General features: G+C 41.1%; 2 protein-coding genes across 3 annotated transcripts; one reads left to right on the top strand and one right to left on the bottom strand.

The window, feature by feature from the left end:
• Nucleotides 1-113: 113 nt before the first annotated feature.
• LOC118315159 (cytochrome c oxidase subunit 8B, mitochondrial) lies at nt 114-4,843 on the bottom strand. Its single transcript, XM_035642204.2, has 2 exons — nt 4,581-4,843; nt 114-381 (listed from the first exon to the last, which is right to left on the bottom strand). The coding sequence occupies exons 1-2, from the start codon at nt 4,686-4,688 to the stop codon at nt 286-288; spliced, it is 204 nt and encodes a 67-aa protein (XP_035498097.1). The 5' UTR covers nt 4,689-4,843; the 3' UTR covers nt 114-285.
• Nucleotides 4,844-9,335: 4,492 nt separating this feature from the next.
• On the top strand, nt 9,336-23,176 carry wu:fa25f02 (integumentary mucin C.1). 2 transcript variants are annotated; one of them, XM_035642203.2, is made up of 3 exons: nt 9,336-9,483; nt 13,401-13,733; nt 17,893-23,176. In XM_035642203.2, exons 2-3 carry the CDS (start codon nt 13,568-13,570, stop codon nt 18,864-18,866), a joined length of 1,140 nt encoding a protein of 379 aa, XP_035498096.2. In that variant the 5' UTR covers nt 9,336-9,483; nt 13,401-13,567; the 3' UTR covers nt 18,867-23,176. The 2 variants fall into 2 exon arrangements, with proteins under 2 accessions (XP_035498096.2, XP_035498095.2); XM_035642202.2 differs by having other exon boundaries at nt 17,794-23,176.
• Nucleotides 23,177-23,372: the final 196 nt, after the last annotated feature.

The raw sequence follows: 23,372 nt of genomic DNA, 5'->3' as shown, positions 1-23,372 counted from the left end.
GTTGTTGTTGTTGTACACTTAACATTTAATCTATTCCTTATTATTGCTACTCGAGTCATTATTACATTCACAAGATAACCTGCAATCGAAACATCACACACACCGAGCCCTGGTTTCTATATATTGAACATGTATTTATTAGTTGAGGGTTGACAGGTGCACAGATGAACATTATCACACAACAGATGTGATAAGTTCAATTTATCAGCAGAGGAGGGACACAGCCCGGGAGGAGGAGAGCGATGACTGGTCAGCTGACATCATCATCATCCTCAGCAGGGACCTCTACTCCTTCTTCTTGTAGTCCTCCAGGTGAGCCAGGATCCAGCCCGAGGGGCCCAGGATGGTCACAAACATGGCTGTCAGAGCTATTGCCTGCTCCTGTGGGTACACACACACACACACACACGGTTGAATTTATAATACCTGACAGCATGAGTATATTTCTTTAATAACCCCACAAATAATATAACGAATTTGACGTAGAGTACATGGATAAGAATGTTAAATACAGCATCGACGCATAACAATAGTATCATCTGTCCACAGACCTTACAAAAGGAAGCAACAGGTTACATCTGTTCTTTTGTATATTTAGGCTGATTAATGACGGTCACCGGCATCTGATTAGATGTGTGATAAACTGTAATCTTTCTCTGTGATGTGGTGCGATGAGGGTTGCAAAGTAGCTTCTCGGTGAGGATTCGATCCAAAAAAACAAAAACAACAACAAAATCCAGGACTTCAGAATTCCTCCAATAATAAATACAAACCACAACTCTGGTTTTCCACAGAAACGGTCAACTGTTACTTTCTTGAAAGCATCAAGGGGGGGGGGGGTATAACAGGTGCAGTGTTTTTGACTTTGAGGATGGCTTTTGACACTGAACCACGCGGTGCTCCAGTCAAAAATATCGAACTTTTCTACTGAGGCCATAAAGTGGATGAACACATATTTAACACACAGGAAACAAAGTGTACGCATTAACAACACCCAGTCCACATATCTAAACTGTAATATAGGTGTACCTCAAGGATCTTTTGTTCTGCCCTCGGTCTGCCCATCAGTTAACATACAAATGTACGCCGATGACACAGTCCTTTATGTAAAGTTAGGGCTGGGCGATATGGACCAAAAACCATCTCTCGATATTTTTTAGCTGAATGGCAATACTCGATATATATATCTCGATATTTGCTTCCGGTAAAGAAATTACAAAAAAAGTAATTTCCAAGTCAATTCCAAGGCAAATCCACAAACAATAAATAATTATATTTAAAACATGCTCCTTTCTTGCATCACAGAATGCACGGAGCGGTTCAAACAGGGCACAGCGAGGCTGAATGAAGCCTGCAACATTTGTTTCGGTGCCGACGGCTGCGGAGGCTTCGAGCTCTGGTTTGCAAGCACGGCGTCTTACACACTCCTCGTACTGCGGTTCGTGGCGCTGTTGTAAATGGTGGTAGAGATTCGCCATGCTCGAACTTTTAGTTGCAACCGGTTTGCGTGACTCTCTACACATCTGAAACTTGGAATCCATCTCCAAACGATCGAGCCAGGATTCGTAATAATCTTCGGCTGCTTTCCTCTCGTTTGTGTCTGTCTCCGCGTTGGTGCTGCATGCAGGACTTGTGTGTTTGTGTGTGAGTGGGTGGGTAGGGGAGGGGCTCAGGGAGGAAGAGGGGCGGGGCCGGGCAAAATTGTGTGTGAGGGACAGACAGGGAGAGGAGAAACAGGCGACCTAGCGGCTCCGCAAAAGAAACTTATAACGTTATTTTAACGCAACATAAATCTCGATATACACGATATTGTCTTATCCTATATCTACTTGAAAATATATCGATATATTTTAAAAACTCGATATATCGCCCAGCATCGCTGATTCCATTCCAACCATATTCAACCGTCGTAGAAACATGGAGACCCACACGGAGGTCGGGTCCACCTCATGTAACTATATTTAACTCATTCATAGTTGATTATACATATATGAACACATACTTATGGACAATATATTCAATTTCTGTGAATAAGTTCTAAATATTACACACTGTAGCTTTAAGGCAAACCAAACCTGTGATCACAGTTTTAAACTGTAAAATATGTCTAAATTAACTTCAGCTTTTTAAATCTCTACCTTTCTCTCGCTTACCTCCCCTCGCTATCTCTGTCCTAGGGATGGGTATCGTTTGAATTTTACCGATTCCAATTCTGCTAATCGTTTTCCAGTTCTTATCTGAAATCTTTCCTGCCACGGGAATATTTATATTCCTCGTACTTGTATAGTTTTGCAGTTCTTATGTTTTTACAATTGCATTTCTTATATTGGTGTGTTTTGTGACAGATACCTCCCGCTGTACACCGGAATTTCCCAGTTTGGGATCAATTAAGTACATCTATCTATCTATTTACATGTCATATTCAAGGAAAATAAGTCCCTTAAAGCAGCAATAGGGTATCTGTCCTTGGTGTGGAGGAGAGTAGTAGCAGGAAAGCAAAGCTCCAAAAATGAATCTGTTAAGAGTCCAGCAGAAATGTCACCAGGGCCAAAGAGGTGCCATGTACTGTGGGTTTAAAGGTACAATGTGGAGATTTAGTCACCAGTGGTGTTATGGCACACTTGCTTTTAGCAATGAAAAGTGCTCTATAAATGAAATGTATTATTATTATTATTATTATTATTATTATTATGGAGCAATGCTTTTCACTTCCCTGTTTTGTTTTGTACACGCACATAGACCAAAAACAAAATCAGCTATGTAAGTTTCATGAGGAAGTGAAAAACATGTGTTCAACTTGTTAGACCTCAAGGAAACACTGTGTCTGGTGAGAAAAACTACAGTAACTTTACAGGAGGCCATTTATACACTTTCTTTATGCCAAAATGTACTGCAGTCTTAGATAATAGTTTATTTTTAACAATATCATGTTTGTTTATGTGAAACAAAAACATATTAGATTATCATTATCGTTCTTTTCTTTTCCATTGTCCTCAAATAGCCATGTTAGCCTTGAATGTCTCACATGAGTCTGGTTGTATGTGACTGCTGTAATGCCAGTCCACTGTGAGGTCACTGTAGTATCGCAGACCAGGAAGTTGTGTCTAATAAAAGATCAGATTGACCAAACAAGTCTAAAGTGCACCGCGGGGAACTGCACTGTTCCAAGATTCAACAATGAGCCGTTACCAAACAAACAAGCACTATTCCACCGCTGAAGGACCAGGTAAAAAGCAGAGGGGGGAGAATGAACGCTTGTGTCAAGCAAGATTATATATCCTTAAATATTAACAAAGTTTTTTTCTGGACAAGGTCAAGGTACTAAACAAGTGAGCACTGAAACTGGAGAGAACACAAACGCCAGCAAAACATGCACAAAGTTCAATTACACATCTAATACATTCAACAGAACTGAGGGCGCATGCTGGGTCAGCTGTAACATACATGTCAGGGTTCGTGACCACTAGAGCTGCAACAGTTAATAGATTAATAATCGATTGCTAAATTAATCGCCAACTAGTTTGATAATCGATTATTCAGTTAAGGTAGTTTTTATTAAAAAAATTCAATAGTCTATGATTTCACCTTCTAAAATGTGAATGTTTTCTGGTTCCTTTGCTCCTCTGTGACAGTAGACTAAATATTTTTGGTGTGTGGACGAAACAAAACTTCATCTTGAGGTTTGGAGAAAGCGATCAACATGTTTAATCGAGAAAATAATCGACAGATTAATCGATTATGAAATGAATCGTTAGTTGCAGCCCTAGTGACTAAATATCAAGTGACCCATCTGATAAATATGATACATTTCCATGTGCTCGCATGATTCTTGCACTTTTTGAGAACTATCTCCATGGCTGAATGCACTTATTGTGAGGCGCTTTGGACAAAAGCGTCTGCTAGATTAATGCCATGTAAATACAAATAATGTCATCAACAGCTTTACAGTATGAAGGGTTGAATGTGTAACCTAATGTGTAAGTGAGTCTGTGCGTAATAATCCACCCTCTCTGTCTGGCTTGGTCTGGCCCAAGGTCAGTGACTTGGCACCTGCGGACTGTATACAATAAACCTATTCTCACACCACAATATCAAACTTCTGCAGCGTCGTCTAATACAGTACATATGGTGTTTATTCAATATTAACTTCCACCCACTCTGCTGTGGAAGTCGGAGCACGTGCGGGGGCGATGAGGTCCGTGACTTGCTATTTATGTCGGCGCAGACGAGTACGTGATCGAATCAGGCGGAATAATGGCGCACTTGGCCAACGCGTCACATATCAAATATAGTTCATGATTCAAGAATTGATATCGACATAAGCACTCCTCGGGGAAACAAAGATATTCTACATTTCAAACAGATGAAGAATATATTTCTATATAAGTGTGGGAGAAGTGACAAGTGTAAAAGTTTGGCGCAGTTGAGGTGAAATCCGCCTGTGGCCAAATGACTGCGTCACAACGCGCTGCGCTGCGGCGCACACTCGTCGGAGCCCGCAGCGGGATGTCTGTCGCACCTGCCCGGCGAGAGGACGGAGAGAGAGCGCGCACTCAACGCACAGAGAGCCGTGGACTCACCACTGCAGTGACATTGTGTTTGGCTGGTTTGGACGTCAGGTTGGCCACGGGGACCAGGTGAGTCCTCAGCGCGCGGCCGAACAGACGGGACGCCGTGGGTAGAGACATGGCGACGGGTCGGTGCTGGAGGACTGGAGGAGGACCGGGACGACCAGAGGCTTTACTGTCACTGACACTGCTGCGCTTTCTTTCAGGTTTCCTCTACGCGCCACCAGGCGCTTTGTCCGTTTGTGTGTGTGTGTGTGTGCGCGCGCGCTCGAGAGAGAGAGAGCGTGTTTGCGCGCATTACGCATTACGTCGACATCCCGTCAACACGGTGGAACATAATTGGCCGTCTCGCCTCCTGTGACCGACGAGCGCAGGACGCGTCCTCGTTTGACCCGGTGACTGGGAGGGAAACACCCTGCCTCACAACGGAGCTCATCACCAGAGGCGATTCTAAAGTATGTTGGGGCCCGAGGCAAAAAATCAAAGGGGGGCCCCTCCAACCTACGTTCAGTACCATTATGTTATAAATAACCTGTCTATTTGTAAACTATTCATTGTTTGATATTTACATTTCAGGGACAATGTAATGTAAAGTTCCAATACAGATAATGAAACTTGTGTGCTGGAGGCTTCACTATGGCTACTACGGTTTTTACACTTACAGCGTAATGAAGATTTCAGTTTCATAAAACCACAGACAAACAAAAACATTTAAATGCACTCACCAAACATCAAAGTAAACAAAATAATTTATGTGATGCTAGTGGATTACGTTATTCAAATGTCTCTCCTCCACAGTTAAGGCTAGACTAGCAGCATTTAGTTATGTAGTATCATATTTAATCAGTATTTTCTGTTCAATTTACGATTGTCTTGCTTTTTTTCTTCTCTTCCTCTTTTTTTGGCATTTGTTGTCGTTGTCATTAAGTTTGTTTACACTGAATCATGCACATCACTTGCAACAGCAATAAAGAAAAAAACTTGCAACGGGAGTCGGTAGAGTCAGGTGGGGCAAAGTCATAAGAGCAAATGGGAATATTATTAAATGCAGTGGCGCCCCTAGATATCTTTTCACTGGGGGGCGCCAGATGGGGCGACTGAAAAAGGCACACTGAGACAAAAAGCCATCACTGAATTTCAGGAATTCTATTATGCCTCTGTAGTATATTTTGGAGTTTTGGCGGCGGCACTGGGGGGGGCCATTGATTTCATGGGCCCCTGACCCCCCCTTGACGCCGCCTCCTCATATCCTCCCATGATCAAATATGGTGCATATTCATAAGCTAATGTGTCACAGATATTTTACACTTTACATTTTGTACAATTTAATGATGCATGGAAAAGCCATAGTGGCACCAATCTTCAGATGATACAGAACATGGTTAATGCACTGTGTATGGGCAGTAGTAGACTGAATGGAATGGTAGTGGTGGTGGTTTTAGTTATTCTAAACTTTAGCAAGTTTTCTGCCGGAGGAAATCATTTCCAATGTTGGTGATCCAGACCAAGGATGGATTCGAATTGTCCTTCCTAACATCTTTTTCTATTTACTTTTCCTTGCCCTTAATGGAAAGGTCATGAGGTCAAGGAAAGGTGTAAGGATTCATAGGACTTAGGAAAGCCGACAGCGCTGCTCAGAGAATCCGACTCCACTAACACTAAACTACGTCATTATGCGACGGCGGATGTTGTTGACGTGCGTCTGCAGTGGTGAAACTTACACATTTCCGAGGGGGATTTAATTCTTGCATGTTTTGTTTTGTTGTGCACCTGTAACAGTAGTCAGAGCTCTAATCGAGTGCTGTGCTGTGCAGTGTGTGTAAACCTCATTCGCCAGCACACAAACCAGTGAACCTAGGGTAAAAACTCTCTATCATCAAAGTTTCCCATCCCCATCTTGACTGGGTTTAAAGTTACCGGACAAATAATAAAGCGCAGCCGATATTGAGCTTGAGTGACCGCCCACTTTTTGAACGGCTCCAGTTCCGGAAGTGAATTTCCAATTCACTCACTCCATTGGCATTTCATAAAAATCTTATATAAAGAGTTTTAAGCCTGGAACCAAACCAATTAACTATGAACCATGAACAGAACATTTCATTCAGAGCAAAACATATGGAAATTGGAAAACTAGGCAAAGCTACAAGACTCTGTACATAATTATTTCAACAGCGAAGGAACTACTCGTCCCATAAACCATTGCAAATGCCTTTCCAACGACTTCCAACCAATCAAAGTACGATCGATGTTATACTTTAGGATTGTGGGTAGTGTAGTAATTCTCAATGACATTGCGAATAAAACATGTTTTTCTTAAAACAAGGCTGATTTCATACAGACTTGTGGCTTCTACAGGTTCATGTTCCATCGTTTCACAATGTCGTAGCTCTTGGTAAGTCTACATTGGATGGTTACAACATTATAGATAATAATCCAAATGTTGATTCATAATATGAATGGGATTGTCACTTCTGTGGGCTTTTGAGCTCTTGCTGTTCCATACACAGACTCATTAATCTTACAGCTTCATTTGAATTCAATAAAGATGATTTGATTCCCAACAGAATCACTATAGTGTTTTAGTTTCCTTTTATATCACTGTACCTCGGAAGAACACAAGGAGACTGTGACAATAAATAGTAATAAAAATGTAATTCTGTCCCTTTTATTAGGACAGTGATCCACACACCAATCAATATTTCTCACAATGATGATGAACGATTTAATCTGATTGACCTCGTCACCTATTAACTTCTCTCCTATTCTTTAATGCCAGAAACAGTCTGACATCACTTCAGCTTCTCTTCATCACAGTTTGATCATCTTCAGGCAAAATATTCACTCAATAGGAAACTTGATAAATTCCTGTGCTTATTTACATTATATTATTAGGCAGCTTATCAATTTTGAAAAATATTTCGAGTGTTTCTTTTCCGTTTGAGTTGTTTGATCATATTATAGTGATTTCGCTTTCACTTTTTGTCACTTTTACATGTCACTTCCTGTCCAGTAGTTCTTGTGACTTTTGGTGCCTTGGACCTAACTCCACGTTTTCTTCCCTGCATGCAGAGACCATGGATGGGATCCAGCTGTGATCTGCACGCCTTCACTCTCCAAGCCAAGTGTAAAACTCACTACAGAAGTTGTATGTGGTGCAAGTTCAAGCTCTGAGACTCTGTTGTGGATGCTAAAACCGCTCCTGTGTCTGCTCTACGGGTAGAAGTCGGTGAAATACCACTACATTTCAGAAGGAAACAGCTAATGATGAATTACTACAGCAAATCTCAAAGGACATTCACAAGATAAACATCCCACAACAAAAGTACTGACTCCAAGTTGGGAGAGTGAAAAGGTCAAATGAGTGTTTTGACTGGAGCAGCGGGAAAGTCCTCTCACCCACAACTGGTTCTGCCAGAGATTTCTTCCTGTTAAAAGGGAGTTTTTTCTTTCTCCTCCACAGTCTCAGAGCTGCTCATTGTGGGAACTGTTGGGTGTCTTTGTAATATTGTGAGGTCTCAACCTCACTATGTAAAGTTCCTTGAGATGATGTATGTTGTGATTTAGCGCTATGCAAATAAAATTGAATTGAATTGAATTGAAAAGTGGCTTTTAGCATACCAGCTTTACAATTTTCTGCTAAAAGAAGAACATTAGACCATTTATCAATGTATACAGTCGTGATGATGGCAACTGTAACTGCACTACAGAAAATGGAAGAATTACAAATCAAGTTATTCTTTGCAGTTCATTAATTTCATTACAGGCAATTACATCTCACAGTATGCAGGGTAGTCAATGAGATTTGTGAAACTCACTATACAGATTCAAAAAGTATGAGTAATGTGGTCACATTATGTGGATACCAGCTCAGAGAGGGATGAAGATGCTGACGCACTAGCAAAACAGACACTGAAAAAATGAGACTATGAACATTTCACTCGCAAATCTGAAGAGAGCGGCAGCACAGTGGGGATACGGCAAACACAGGACGACACCTCCATGCAGTGCAATGAGAAGTGGGCACGGTGAGGAGACGTGCTGATGAGGCTGAGAAGTGGAACAAACAGAGGAATCAGTGGAGCATGAATTTACACTGACATACTGTAAATGGACACAAGAGCGAGAAACATTAAAGAGGGGAATCAAGAGACTTGGAGTCAAAAAGATGACTTTAAAAATGTATTTTCTATTGGGATAGGAAATCTATTCCATTATTTGAAGGAGACATGGCTTTAGAGCTACAACAGTTAATCGATTAGTAATCGATTATGAAATTATTCGCCAACTATTTTGATAACTGATTAATCGGTTCAAGTTGTTTTTATGAAGAAAAAGTCAAAATTCTCTGATTTCAGCTTCTTAAATGTGAATATTTTCTGGTTTCTTTGCTCCTCTGTGACAGTGAACTAAATAGCTTTGGTGTGTGAACAAAACAAAACATCATTTTGGAGTCTTGGGAAACACAATCTTCATTTTTTTCACAATTTAACAGCATTTTATGGACCAAACAACTAATCGATTCATCGAGAAAATAATCGACAGATTGATCGTTTTTGTAAAATAATAATGGTTTGTTGCAGCCCTACATGGCTTACACAAATAATTGAATGTGTTAATTTATGAATTCAATTATTCATTCGTATTTATTTATTGTGTTTTTGGTCCACGTATTGGGGCGATAGCTGTGGTTCACACTCCAACACAGTAGGTGGCGGTAATGCGCGTTAACGTTGGTTGCCACCCGCCCAAAAGAACGAAGAAGAATGACTCCGCTTGCAATGCATGTGAAGAAGAAGAAGAAGAAGAAGAAGCAGAAGCAGCAGCGCTAGCTCCATCCCGAGGGCAGCGATGAGCTCAGTCAGGCTCCATCACTGACACGGCTGTGTTCAATAAGCGAAGCATTGGCGAGCAGATGGTGAGTTCCCCCGACGTGTCAGTGGTAGTTAGCATCACTGCGGGTAACGTGGGAGTGTTCGCGTGACCCCGCGCCAAAGATTAAAAAAAAGGGGTTGGTTAGCGTCAGCTAAGCTAAAGTGTTGGACGTGAACTGTCTCCTCGGTGGGACTCGGCGTGATGGCATGTGTGCGACGCGTCGCCGTCAACCCTCGCCCGTTTCGAGGTGTACGCGTTCAACTGCGTCGCTTCTCGGTTGTTCCTCTTTCTCTTGCGGCCGAAAAGTTTGGGACGATTCGCCCGAGCGGCGCGACGTCAGCTGCGACGGACCCCGGGCTACTTGGGTCAGTGACTTGTGGTTCCGACTTGCCTCGCCGTGCTCGCCGCCTCGGGGTTCCGGTTTGTTAGAGGAACCTGTTGGACTTCGGTGGAGAACGGCGTGCCGCTGGTTCTCTGAGCCCCGCCCCGCGAAGCGCCGGGGGCGACGTTCTTTTCAACGGGGTTTGGTTCCGCGACTCCCTCCGACGCGTCTCCCAGCGCTTCCCTCCACGTAGGCGCCGCCGGTGGCGACCTTTGGATAGTTCCTGTTTACTTGGAGGGCACGTCACCGACCACACGCTCGTGTTGAGCGGTGTTTCCCCTGCCGTTGAATTGGGAGCCCCCCCCCCCCCCCCCCCCCCCCACGGGAGCCCACGCCCCCCCCCCCCGGAAATGTCAAATTGATTTCCATTTTGTTGTATTTCACATATAATGTCAAGCAGAAGTCATTTCAGGTCACTTTCCTTATACACCTTATTCCTCGTTCCCTTGTGGATGGAGCGTAACGTGATTCGTGAACCCTAACCCTATTTAGAGTCAGCCTAGGGGACACGCTGTTCAAGTTGTACACAAGGTGGACAGGGTGACACGGGAGCGCGGTGGGTCTAGGGCCCCGATTCAATATATACGCTGCCGGGCACAAGATGAATCCGATGGTGTTTGATTTGTGGCGCGGGCACTGTTAATGTTTTCGTATGCACTTGACTACACGTTGAAGTACATTATGAAGTAAAAGCAGTGACTGGACACCCTCACCGACACTGTGTGTTATTCTCATACAGTCCCTTAAAAAGTGGGTTTGCACAGTTGGACAGATAAATTCTGCAGCTCCACCACGAAACTGGTTTTACCTCTGCGCCTAAATCTTCCATCGCTACTGTACCCCACACCTGTGTTTGACCCCACGTGATGCGACTGAATGTGTGTGCGTGCGACATGCACTAAACTGCCAGATTAATGCAAGCGTAATTATCAATCACAGATTCTCTCCCAATCTATTACCAGTTTCACTGATGTGTGTAGGTGCTTTGTAGGGACATCATTTTACAATTCCTTTCAGAGGAGATGATACTTTTCACTTTAGACCTGCTTTCCTATGATACATGAGACCATTTTCATGTATCGACCAAAATTGAGTTAGTGAATTAAAGACCTCTGCTGGGTGAAAACTCGGGCCTTAGGCAGTGGTTCCCAAACTCCTCGTGGAAGCAAAAGAAAAAAATCCAGCCATTGTTGGTTGAAATTAAATTCATGAAGCTTTCATGAAGCCAATGTGTAACTGTTGTATCAGGGAAAACACCATTGTAGCTGATAAGATTCACTCAGAGCCATTCCAAAGCAAAATTATTTGTATAGCACATTTCAAACACAAGGCAATTAAAAGTGCTTTACATAAAACATTAAACGCATTGGGAAGAAACACATAAAATCACATTTAAATACAATCATTCAAAAGAGAAAATAAAAACATGTTAAAGTAGAATAAGATAGGTTATTAAAGTTACAGTGCAGTACAAGGAATGTATAGACATGTACTCAAAGGCAGAGGCAAACAGAAAAGTCTTAAGTCTTGATTTCAAAGAACTGAGAGTTGCAGCAGACCTGAATTTTTCTGGGAGTTTGTTCCAGATATGTGGAGCTTAGAAGCTGAACACTGCCTCTCCATGTTTAGTTCAGACTCTGGGGACAGAGAGCAGACCTTTACCAGATGATCTGAGAGGTCTGGATGGTTCATAGCAAAGCAGAAGACCAGAAATGTATTTTGGCCCTTAACCATTCAGTGCTTTGTAAACCAACAGTAGTATTTTGAAGTCAAATCTTTGACCAACAGGAAGCCAGTGTAAAGATCTGAGGACTGGAGTAATATTGATGTACTTATTTGGTCTTAGTGAGGACCCGAGCAGCAGCGTTCTTGACTATGACTTTTTAGGGACACCTGTGAGGACACTGTTACTGTAGTCGAGTCTGCTGAAGATGAATGCATGGACAAATTTTTCCAAAAATCCTGCTGAGACATAAGTCCTTTAATCCTTCATATATTCTTTAGGTGATAGCTGACTGACTTGGCTCCAAAAGCAATTATTTCAGTTTTTTCTTTGTTTATTTGAAGGAAATGCTGGTGCATCCAGTCGTTAATTTCCCCAGTGCATTCACTCAGTGCTTGTATTGGACCATAGTTCCCAGGGGATATTGTTATATAAATGTGTGTGTCGTCTGCGTAATTATAGTAACATATTTTGTTCTTTTCCATGATCTGAACCAGTGGGAGCATGTAAATGTTGAACCGAAGTGGCCCCAGAATGGAGCCTTGGGGAACTCAAGCAAAACATGTATCTGCAAAAAACATCTGTTTAGCTAGTTTGATCCCACATTTTTCACTAAGTGAATACAAATATTAGCTGAAATGTATTAACTTAAAGGTACCAAGACCCATTCAACATAATGTCAGTAGAGAAGTGATGAGCATGCGACATGAGGAGGAGTCTGCAGGCAAGAATACACACTTTGGTAGCAGTACTGAGATCATTACAGAGAATTAGGGTTTTTGTAAAATGGATCCTTCACTTAGTTTGAAGGTTAATATTTTGTTGACTCTTTTTAAGTTTGGTCTTTGGTCCATTTTTAATTGCAGCACAAGCAGGCGAAGCTTGTATTCACATTGTTTTTCACCACAGACAATTGTTGCTGGTGATCTCCTCGTTTAGCTCTGACACCAGTTCAAGGTCCTGTGAAGGCAGAGCATGTGATGACTGCACAAAGACACAACAACCACAGCTATTTGATTTGTGTGCAGAAAAACTGTATTGTACCCTTTTATAAATAATATAAAAATGTTATCTGTTCCAGATAATGCTGTTCCTCTTTTTTTCCTACGTGGATATCCCTTTCAAAAAAGTTGAGAAAATCTTTAAAGTGAGACCTCAGAAGTATTTTTTTTTTCCACTACAATAATGATATATTCAGGAAATGAACAAATCAAAATGTAATACTCTATTGAAAGACAAGTAAGCTTTTACACTGCCAATTCAATCACAATGTTTTTGAAAAGATCACTTGCAGCAGACAGCAGCTGTTTCCCTGCTGTTTTACATTGCATTGCAAACATTGTTTTACATTACATTGCAAAAAAAATGATTTGTTTGTTGAATCTCAATGGAAGAGGCCTGCTTGATGTCAAAATGAATACACATTTCTGGTTTAACACGTCTGGTTTAATTTGGCATGAGAGAACTCACCAGCATTACACACAGAGGAGTTTTAGCATCTTTGATGCAAGTGCAAGGTCCAAGAGTACATTGTCAAGTAAATGACACCAACATGCAAAAAAATCATGCTGTGATTATCTGTGGATATTCTGAATGTTCCCTCATGTGTAGAGAATACAGTGCATTCAGGAATCATTTACATTCAACACAATTGCAGAATTTTATACATTTTCGCAAATTTTTTCCAACTGAAAATCCACATTGTCCTAAGTATTGAGACACTTGAATTTTAGCTCAGTCCATTTTTACTTGATCATCTGTTGTTAAGATGTTTTGACCCTGGTGATATGGAATGCACTGTATAACAGCAGTATCTCTTCCACACCTCTAATGTTGGTGTTAATGTCTGTTGTAGGTCCAGAAAGTGGAAGCTGCGTCCACCTCCTCCTGGTCTCCAGTTGAGAATCCCTTCCTTGTGTGTGCAAGTTAACTGTGTGCACATTGCATGCGTGTTAACTCCCTCTAGGTGTGTGTGTGTGCGTGTGTGTGTGTTGTGTGTCAGTCATTCCCTCCCTGTCCACCATGTCCCTGTGTCCCCTGAAGTCCCAGCCCAATCCTCTGGTGTGTCTTCGCCTCCTCTGCCTGCTGCTGCTCCTCACTGACTCCTCCTCCTCCTCCATAGCACCCGAAGATGTCACAGTTCCAGCCAACCCAACTGCCACAACACAAGCTAACTACTCCATTGCGTGTGAGTATGAGTCAGGATCAAGAGCATGTGGTCAGAAATGCTTGTGTGTATACAGATGTAAATACTTTTTATCATGAAAAGTTAAATGTTTGGAACTTCTTCACACCCCCAAAACACAACAAAACAGTTAATGGTGAATGGCCTGAGATTCACCCATTCATAAACCCATTAATTATCTAGTGCTTTGTCTGTCAGTCATGCATCACGCTGCCGAAGCAGCAATCGGGGGCAATTTGGGGCTCAGAATCTTGCCCAAGGACACTTTGGTATGTGAAATGGATGAGTTGGGAAATTAACCACTGTCCCTCTGATTAGTGGACGCCCCGCTTTCATCTGAAGCACAGCCTCTTGAGTGATCAGAGGCCCACCTCTTTAGTGGCTCATACAGTATATGCTGATTATCACTCACTGGAGTTTACACCAACACTCAAGTGTTTTTCACAATGCTTTGGAAGCACCACTGGACTGCAGTCTTTCCTTTCCCTTCCCTCCTATGGCTTGGCAGTGGTTGCAGTGTCCCTCCTTAGCGACACCGCTAATATGTACATGTGCAATCAGTATTTTTGACTACACAGAGGTTGCAAATTCTTAACTCTTATGCTGAGTTTACACGACACGATTTTAAGCCCAATTTTCCACTCGCCAACAAATCCTGGAGTCGCAGCAAATCGGAGGAAAGTCAGGGTGAAATCGGGGCTCGCAAGCCGGCACTCCATCGCTCTGTGTGAACTAGCAACGACGCGATCAAACTGACTCACCGTGGCCTTTTCTGTGTTTCTGAACAGATCATCACGCAGACTATTTGCGGGGCTTGTTCGTGTCGTGTTGTGCGTTTTCACCGATACAGATAACGAGTGTAACCTCGAGCTGACTTTATTTATTTGCCGGACAACATAGTAGGGCGTCAAGTTATTTCTCTCCGTGAACAGCACAACGACTGAAAGCCTGCGATTACAAGACATCACGTCGTGTAGTATGAACGGTACAGAGATCTTAGATCTTACGAAAATTGTGTAGTGTGCCTGAGGAATAAGCCTCACTCCTTGTCCTCCTTGTTTTGAACTGATGCAGTGGGGGGAGTAAGGCTCAGAGGTTATCCCCACACTGACTGTGATATGAGTGACTGGACAGAGGTCCACGTTGTTTTCATTCCTCCAGACGAAATCATTCTGTGTGGGCGCTGTTTACAATGTGAGTCGGTGTTGTGTTGAGCAGTAGGTCAGCTGAGGTGACGGCTTTACAAGATGTGAGTTTCTGAAAAGGGGAACATCATTAGTTAATCTGGAGTAAGTTTCATCATACATCAGTTTTGTGATTGTGTTGAACTTTAACGACAGCATCTTGCACATTATTCTGATGGAAGCCATGATGAAAATGGGTGCTGTCTCTGCTACTTCCATCCTGGTGATTAGTGTTGCATTCAGCCAGTGTCTTTCTTTGTTCCTATCAGCAGATGGCACCAAAGTCTTAAACTATTGGTCAAGTCTTGTTCAAGCTTCAAGACAGCCTGCTGAACCATCTCAGAGCTCCTCTTCTGAGTTGTTACTTAGTCTCATGTCTCTGACATGATCATTCATATTCCTATATTACCTGTGTCTTCATTTCTCACCATCTCAGCCACTAAGTTCCGTTCTGAACAGATACTGTTTAGAACCAGAATGAGGGTGTTTATGTGCCACAGTATTCTGATTTCTGTTGGCATGCTCCAGGCAGATAATTCAGGGTTTTGAAATCAGGATGTGATTTACTTGCGCAATGCATAACCAAGATACTATGTAAGGACACTCGTGAGCATGCAAGTATGCTCTGTAGTTCCGTTTATGTACTTTGGATCGAGCCTTATAAATCCAGTTTGTTGCCTATGAATTAACCTGTTATTGGGATTATGTTTTGTGTTTTAACCAGCCAGTATGTATTGAACAGATTGAATTGAATTTCTTGTGTATTTATGATGTTTTCAGAGGTTTACCCAGAGAGTTGGCATAAAAACATTTTTCCCAGAATATATTTTCAGAGCCATATTGGCAAAAACTTTTAGAATGGACTGGATATATGGATATGTCTGAATTGTGGATTACACTAAAAGAGAAGTTTAAAAAGTTTGTGGTTATTTTGATCTACATTTATCAGGTATATGGAGAAACTTACATTTAACTTATAATTTGAATTGCAGAGTTAAACAGAATAACGTCAATATGGTTATGAGTTGTAGTTTAGTGTTTTTTACGTAATGAGAATCAAATTACTTTCTGTCTTCTGACAGTTATGATGCTTTTACACCCTTATTCCATCCCTGTAGTTCAGAATAATATGATGTGACTCTATGGTGATGATTTGAAATGAAGGATAAGTGCTGTTGTCTTTTATTTATTTATTTATTTATTTATAATTATTAGTGGAACATTTTAGTCAGATAGAACTCATCAGACAAGGAGAGGTTTTAATTACAATTAAAGCTGCAAGCAGCAATGATCGGGCCCTGACACTCCCAATTCAATGGTAGGGTAAACACTGATATGAGCACGTGGAGTGGAGTTATAGCAAGTGATGTTTGATGGCTGTACATCGAAATTTGACTCCACTCAATGAGGAGGGCGTAAGACGAAAACTCACAGATTTCACCACACCACATAACATCTTGTAGGGTTGTGGTTTTTTCTAGCCAGTTTGAGGCGGTTAAGGATAACCTGCAAGGCAGAGGAATGTCCCCTATTATGGAGACAAGAGGCCACACCCATGGCCTTCCACGGAATGCAAATCTTGCGCTAACTTTTCATCACAATCCTAAACTTCATGTTCGGTTTCAGCATCATGGACTTATAATAAAACCTTGAGTATCGTTTCATCAGTTAGGTCTTTACTATAAGTTTGCCAAGTTTGAGGTGGATTGGTCCTGATTTACTGGTCCTGAAATGATACAGTACTTACCAAATTTCATTTATCTCATTAAATTTAACTTTAGCTGAACTTATTAATAAATTTAACTTTGAAATGTTTAGGGGGCAGTATCCAGCCATTTTGACACAGTAAGACCAAAGGGACCAATTAGATATCACGATTTGCCACTCTTAACATGTCTGCAAATTTAGTGAGACGCAAACCATCCCAAGTCCCTCAAACACATATTTGTATTTGATGGCAAACAATGCGTCACCATGGCAAAAGCGTTTAAAACATGGTCAAAACTTTCACAGTATAATATCAGCAAGGTCTCACAACCAAATTTGAGGTGGATGTGGTGAACCTGCAAGGCAGAGGAGGTAAAAGTACAATTTGTAACTTCCTGTTGTCACTAGGTGGCACTATGACCCATGTTCAATATCGACATGCAAATGTGTTGATGGTGGGACTGTTATCATTCCTGAAAAATGTGGTAAAGATTCAACCACATATGGTTGAGTTATGATCGTCTGATGTTTCATGGCGGCACATCGAATTCGCTGTCATGCCACGGGGAGGGCGTTAGACGAAACGTCAACTTGCACCTCCAGTGGACACACGGGGCACCGCACCCCCAGTGCTCAGGCCCTGATAATAATTCTTACAGAAACTATTGGACCTTGCACCTTGGACCTAACTATTTTACAGGATTATGGTACATAGCCTGATAATGATAGATTGGTCGTATCTAGTCAAGTAGTATTAAGGGCAGAATTTCCACTTCCTTGGCCTTCATTAGTGGAGATCCAATACTGCACTTCAACCTGGCAACAGGCAGATAAAGAACTGCCTTCATTTGGATCCAGTGTACAGTAATATCCACAAAAGCACATCATTCTTATTCAACTGTAAACTCATGTCAAGATGATCAAATGAGATGAAATATATAAGACATGATTTAATTGTACATATATGATTGTAACCTCATAGTCTGAACCAGAAACAACCTCATGGTTTTGTGATTTGCAATGTGAAAGAAATTTAGGTTAAAACATTTTTGTAATACTTTTTATATACTTTGCATTGCCATTGATATCTGTAGAGATTGGTAACTAGCATTTTTTTTGTAGTTTTTCTTTATTTGTGAGATTATTCATTAATGGAATTTATTGTTCCCCAGGTAATGATGGGGATGTCAGTGAAAATGCAGCTAATGTTTCCTGTAAGACCATCGATGTGCAAACCAGCCCACTAAAGAAGAGTTTGCCCTCTCTCGCAGACCCTGACGATGGTCAGAACTTCAGTGTGAACGGGGACCAGTCCTCCTCTTCATCCAGCACCCACACCTCTGTCAGCTCCAAATTAAACGGGCCTATACGCCCCTTAATGCCACTCAACCAATCTGCAGGAGGAAACCCTTCACCCAAGGCCTCACCAGCCGATCAGCAGTCAGACTATCAACTTTCATTACCAGAGAATGGCACTCAGCATGCAGCCGTACTTCTTTCTAACACCACAGGCTCCTCCACTCTGGCTGGTCAGACTGGATCCATTACAAGCACTGGTGATGCTCAGCCTGATAGGAATGATTACACAACCACTTTACTGGTGACTTCTACAGCCACAACCACACCCATGCCTACAACAAACACCACAACAAAAAGACCCACTACAACAACTACCACAACAACACCCACGTCAACAACCACCACAACAACACCCACTGGAACAACTTCCACTACAACAACAACAACAACAACAACCACTACAAAACCAACAATAATCTCTACAACACCCGGGTCAACAACCACATCAATGTCCACAACAACAGCAGCACCACACCCTGCAACAACGATAAAAGCAAAATCCACACTTGCAAGTGCTAAAACAACTGTCACTACAACCGCAAGTCCAAAAATGACACCTCCATCATCCGTTGCCATGCCACAGCCAAATGCCCCAAGTACTGGGACGCCACCAATTCATACCCAAACTGCTGCCAGTGCCACCCCCCCTGCCAAGGAACCAGCAGGCTCTGGAACAAGGGTTGCCATGGTAGAAGTAGCAGGGGGCGCTCTGACCAGGCAGCTGGTGGATACAGCGTCTTTATTGGCTATCCTGCTCTTCGGCCTGCTCTTCTTCGTGGTCGCAGTGGCCGTGTTCATCACACAGGCCTACGAGAGCTACAGGAGGAAGGACTACACCCAGGTGGATTACTTGATCAATGGCATGTACACAGACTCGGGGGTGTAAAGGTGGAAGAGGCGAAGCACAACTTGTGGAGAGTGTTTTTTTTGTACGTGGAGTCAGAGATTATTGATGGGATGATGGACACGATGTTGCTTTGAGTTCACAAGGCGATCTATTTGTCTGGATTAAATTGACCACTGAAGTGACTAGAGCATTTACTGATCAGTTTCATCACAAAATGAAATACTGCATTTAACTTTGTTCTTCATTCTTCTTCTTTGATGGTTTGGATTCAAAGAGTTTGGCTTGTCCCATCCAGGGTGACTGAACCAATCGCCATGCTCACAGGTAACTAAGGTATAATTTTGCCAGAAAAAAAGACAATTATTTTTGTTGTTTTGCAAAAATGGTTTCTAGATGAAAGATAAATCTGGGTTTGATTTATTTTTTTAACTGCAGATGATTGCAGTCCCACAGAAGTCTTCTTCTCATTAAAGACCATGGCTTACACTTTTTTTTAAAATTTCAACAAATTACATCTAATTTGGAATTTGCTCAAATCTGTTGAAATGCAAAATAAATGGGCCCAATATCCTGTTCAGGACCAAAGCATCAGGCAATCTGAGATGTGACTTGTCGCACTTCATTCGACAAAGTCACTAAACATTTAAAAGCAATGTTCGAGAGCAAACCCAATCTCTCAACCCATTGTTGAATTTAATTCTTTTTTTGAAGAAATACCAGCCGGTAGCACTATTGTTCCATGAAGGAGATCAGACCTGGGCTTGAACTGGCCTCTTCCATACTTAAATTCAAAGTAAATGACCATGTGGAAAAACCTCAGGATTCCACAGAAGAATGAGAGTTTTCTCAAAGACATTAGAACTTGACACAGGTACTGCTGCCAGCTGAATACAGTGGACGGTGTATTACCGCTGCTCTGCACATTAAGTCTCCCCAGATGGGGTCTGTTCATACAGTGTGGTGTCTGGTTTAGTCAGAGAGAGAGAGACATCGTCTGTCATCATTTTCAAGCCATCGAATTGATGATGACGCATCATCTGTCAGTGTGTGACTGCTGGCGCACGCTTCATGAGGTTTGTTTCATATGTTTGTTTGTCTGCTTTGCTTAGTGATGACGTTTGAGTCTGACAGACATAAAACTATGACAGAAAAACTGGCTGATTCAGTTCATGCTGAGAAATGAGGAAATCCATCCAGGTTACTTACAATTAAACTTTCCCTTTAGAAAACAGTTCACATCAGGCCGAGCAGCAGAACGGTCTTATTCATGCCCATTACAAGAGCAGCTGGTTTACTCACAAAACCTGCTGCATGTTGGACTGAGAGCTGGTGGAAATTAATCCAACGTGACTTTTCACTGAAGCTTTGGGTGCATTTTAAGACTAAGACAGGTCTGTAGAGAACAGACTGTGGTTGTAGTTATTCTGTGTTTACCCACATGAAATATGACTGACGGAGATGGTATGATTGTATGTGCAGATTTTTCTGTTTTTTGTTACTTTAAAAGCATTACATTTTGGGAAATAGGTTTGTTTGCTGTAAAACAATGCACGAGAAAATGCTCTATTATTTACATAGTCCTGGATGTTTAGGTTAGTTTAGCACTGTGCTGTGGTCAGATTCGATTTTTCTGGGCCCAAGTCCCACCAAATTGTTGAGGAAATCAGCTCAGTAGTTTTGTCGTAATCCTGCTGACAAACAAATAGTTGGGTTAAAAAAAATAAAAACAACCTAGACTGTATTTAAAAAATGGACGTAGTCACCAGGTCTGGAAAATGAAGCCAATGACAAACTTAACTTCTTTGGCGAAGCTTGCAATTCCAAAGCCATCTAATTTAGCTGGTCGCAACACGTTCAGTTCAAAATGATCTGTTTTCCAAACCAGGCTTCCCTCATTGATGGTGTGACATCTCTGCAGTTTTCTTCATTTGATGTTGTCATTGCAAACATTGACTCATGGGAACAGGTGCATACCAGATAGTTCATATATTTTCCTCATGGTGAATGTATTTTTAACACTTATGTCTTCAGTATGAATCCACTGTCTTTCCCTGTCCATGACCAACTTGTGGGTTGAATTTAGTTGATGATTATTCCTTAAGCTTAATATGGACTCATGTTTTTGTTTCAATGTCATTTATTTCACAATTGTTACTTCAATATAACATGTTTCTACTTTATTTTCTTATAATTCAACTGTGATATCATAATTACTGCATGGGGTTTGTCGTGACAAAAGTAGTGGGTGGATGGGGCATCACAAACTGAATAAATATTAATATATTACATAGAGATTTTAAACTTCAACTTCACCTAGGTTGCTGCATCGGATCAAGTTGTCCCGCATCTGTGATCTACCTATTGCCATATATAATAATTTATGGAATATTTACCATAAAGTTATATTTATTTTTAGACCCTCTAATTGAGGGGTGTTTATGAAAAAGCATCTTTCCCACTTCAAAATAAAAAAAAAATATTTTAAGACATTTGTACACAGGAAGCTATTTGAAAGTGAACATAATTACATATGTGAAGTTTGAATTAGAAATCTGTACGTAAAATATTAGCATTTATCCAGTTTTGTGATGTGTGCAGTTGTAAAACTGTTCTACGTTTGCACAGATTGCTTCGTATTTGTGCCCCTAAAGTTACGCGCAAATCATTGTACGCATTTGTAACTCTTATCTTTCAGATCATGTGATACACATTTGTGACCATGTTGAGAATAATTTCTGTCCATATAATTTCAGTTCATTATTCAGAGTCTTGATTCAGACGTTATGAAAGTAAATGCAATATGAGAGGAGAGATGTGACAGTAACCCCTGTGACATCGGCCCAGTAGTTTTTGGGTAAACCTGCTGACAGACAAACGGCACATGTCTTATTGGCCCACTTACCCCAATAGGTGATATTTTCAATAGTTCTCAATGATTTTGGGGTGTTTAATAAGTAAAACATGATAGAAATCCTAGAAGTCAGTGTCCATGCTGAAGACTGAATTACTGTTGCCTTTTCTCTTTTTGCCATCACTTTATTTTTTTTTTTAAAGTTTGACCTCTTCTGAGGGGTTCATGGTGGATGGACCTTTGCCAAATAGTCACTGAAGCACATTATTGCATGATAAAGCCAAGGGAAATGTAAAGCCATTGTCAGTGTGTGACTGATTGAAATGCAGATTTATGGATGGATCTGTAAACTCACACAGCAGATGTCTTCAAATTAAGATCTACAATTAGTTATGTATTTCTAATGTTTACAATGTATTGGACTTTTTTTTTTTCCTGCCATAACTGATCTGTTGTTTCTTCAGGTTTCTTTAGGTTTGGACATGAACATAAGAGGCCATCAGTATGGAAGCAGAGAGAGGCTTTGTTTACAAAGATTAATTTTTGCACTATCTGGACAAAAATAAATGTTCTTCTCATTAAAATTTGATCTTTATATGATAAATAACATTGTTTATTGTGATAATACTACAAAGGGCTGTCACAATATACCGGTAATGACAATAATCGTATCATTTTAAAAATAATTATTCATCTGATAAATTAAACGTTATATTAAAGTAATACTGCTACTATTAATAATAGTGGTTAATACATTAACAGGAAAATTGGTCCATCTATGATCGCTCTGACCACCAATGAGCTAATCATCAATCTGCACTAGATTTTTGTAGTACATTTGATACATTATTATTATTATTAATAATAATAATAATAATAATACAAATTCCATAGATATCCTGATGATATTAACATAGATTATTTTGGCCACAATAATCGTAACTGAAAATGTGATATTGTGACCGCCTTTAGTTTGTGTTTTGAAAATTACATAAATAGCCATGGCCACTCTTGGCTTACACACAAGGTGTCATCTTATGTCTTTTTCACAATCTGTGTCTAACCGTTTTCCCATCATCACACAATAATTATTTGTTGATGTCAGGTTGAGCTCACCACCCTAATAACATTCAGAACAATGTTTGATTCAGACATCAGGTAATTACTGCCTTATGACTGGTATTTAGTGACAACTACCTTTGTGGACTCATGCATTGTTCACTCATGATCCTGAGAAAATCATTTGGGTGATGCCAAGATCAGCTTAAATGATTATTGGAAACAAAAGGCTTCTCCTTCTTTAAGATTGACCTGAATGTTGTGTTTGTCTAAGTGATGACACATTGTGGTAAACAAAAAGTCCTGGATGATTTCATGGTGGAGCACTTTCAAGATGTGAGGATTTTGACTGTGTTCACTGTTTTCGCTGTGTGCCAACTAATGCACTTTGAAACTACATTTTTACTTAAGAGAGAATAAATAATATTGAAGAACCAAATCATTGCTTTTGGTGTTTGAGTCAATGATAAACGTATGCATATTTCATGGCCGCAAGCTGTAGTGCTGCTGGTGAACAAAGCCCGGATTGATCAAAGCTGCGGGTTTGTGGACAGGTCCTCGGAGATGCAGCTGTCCAGCACATCGATCTGCGCGTCGGATTTCTCACAGCTCCACCTCGGCCTTGGGGATTCTGA

Source organism: Scophthalmus maximus, chromosome 7, assembly GCF_022379125.1.
Source record: "Scophthalmus maximus strain ysfricsl-2021 chromosome 7, ASM2237912v1, whole genome shotgun sequence".
NCBI lineage: Eukaryota > Metazoa > Chordata > Actinopteri > Pleuronectiformes > Scophthalmidae > Scophthalmus > Scophthalmus maximus.
The sequence above is the reverse complement of the archived record's forward strand: the minus strand, read 5'-3'. Positions and strand labels throughout refer to the sequence as shown.

Coding starts and splice junctions, on each gene's coding strand:
- LOC118315159 (XM_035642204.2), bottom strand. CDS start 4,688: ATGTCTCTACCCACGGCGTCCCGTCTGTTCGGCCGCGCGCTGAGGACT. Junction 382..4,580: donor AACACAATGTCACTGCAGTG/GTGAGTCCACGG, acceptor GTGTACCCACAG/GAGCAGGCAATAGCTCTGAC.
- wu:fa25f02 (XM_035642202.2), top strand. CDS start 13,568: ATGTCCCTGTGTCCCCTGAAGTCCCAGCCCAATCCTCTGGTGTGTCTT. Junction 13,734..17,793: donor AGCTAACTACTCCATTGCGT/GTGAGTATGAGT, acceptor ATTGTTCCCCAG/GTAATGATGGGGATGTCAGT.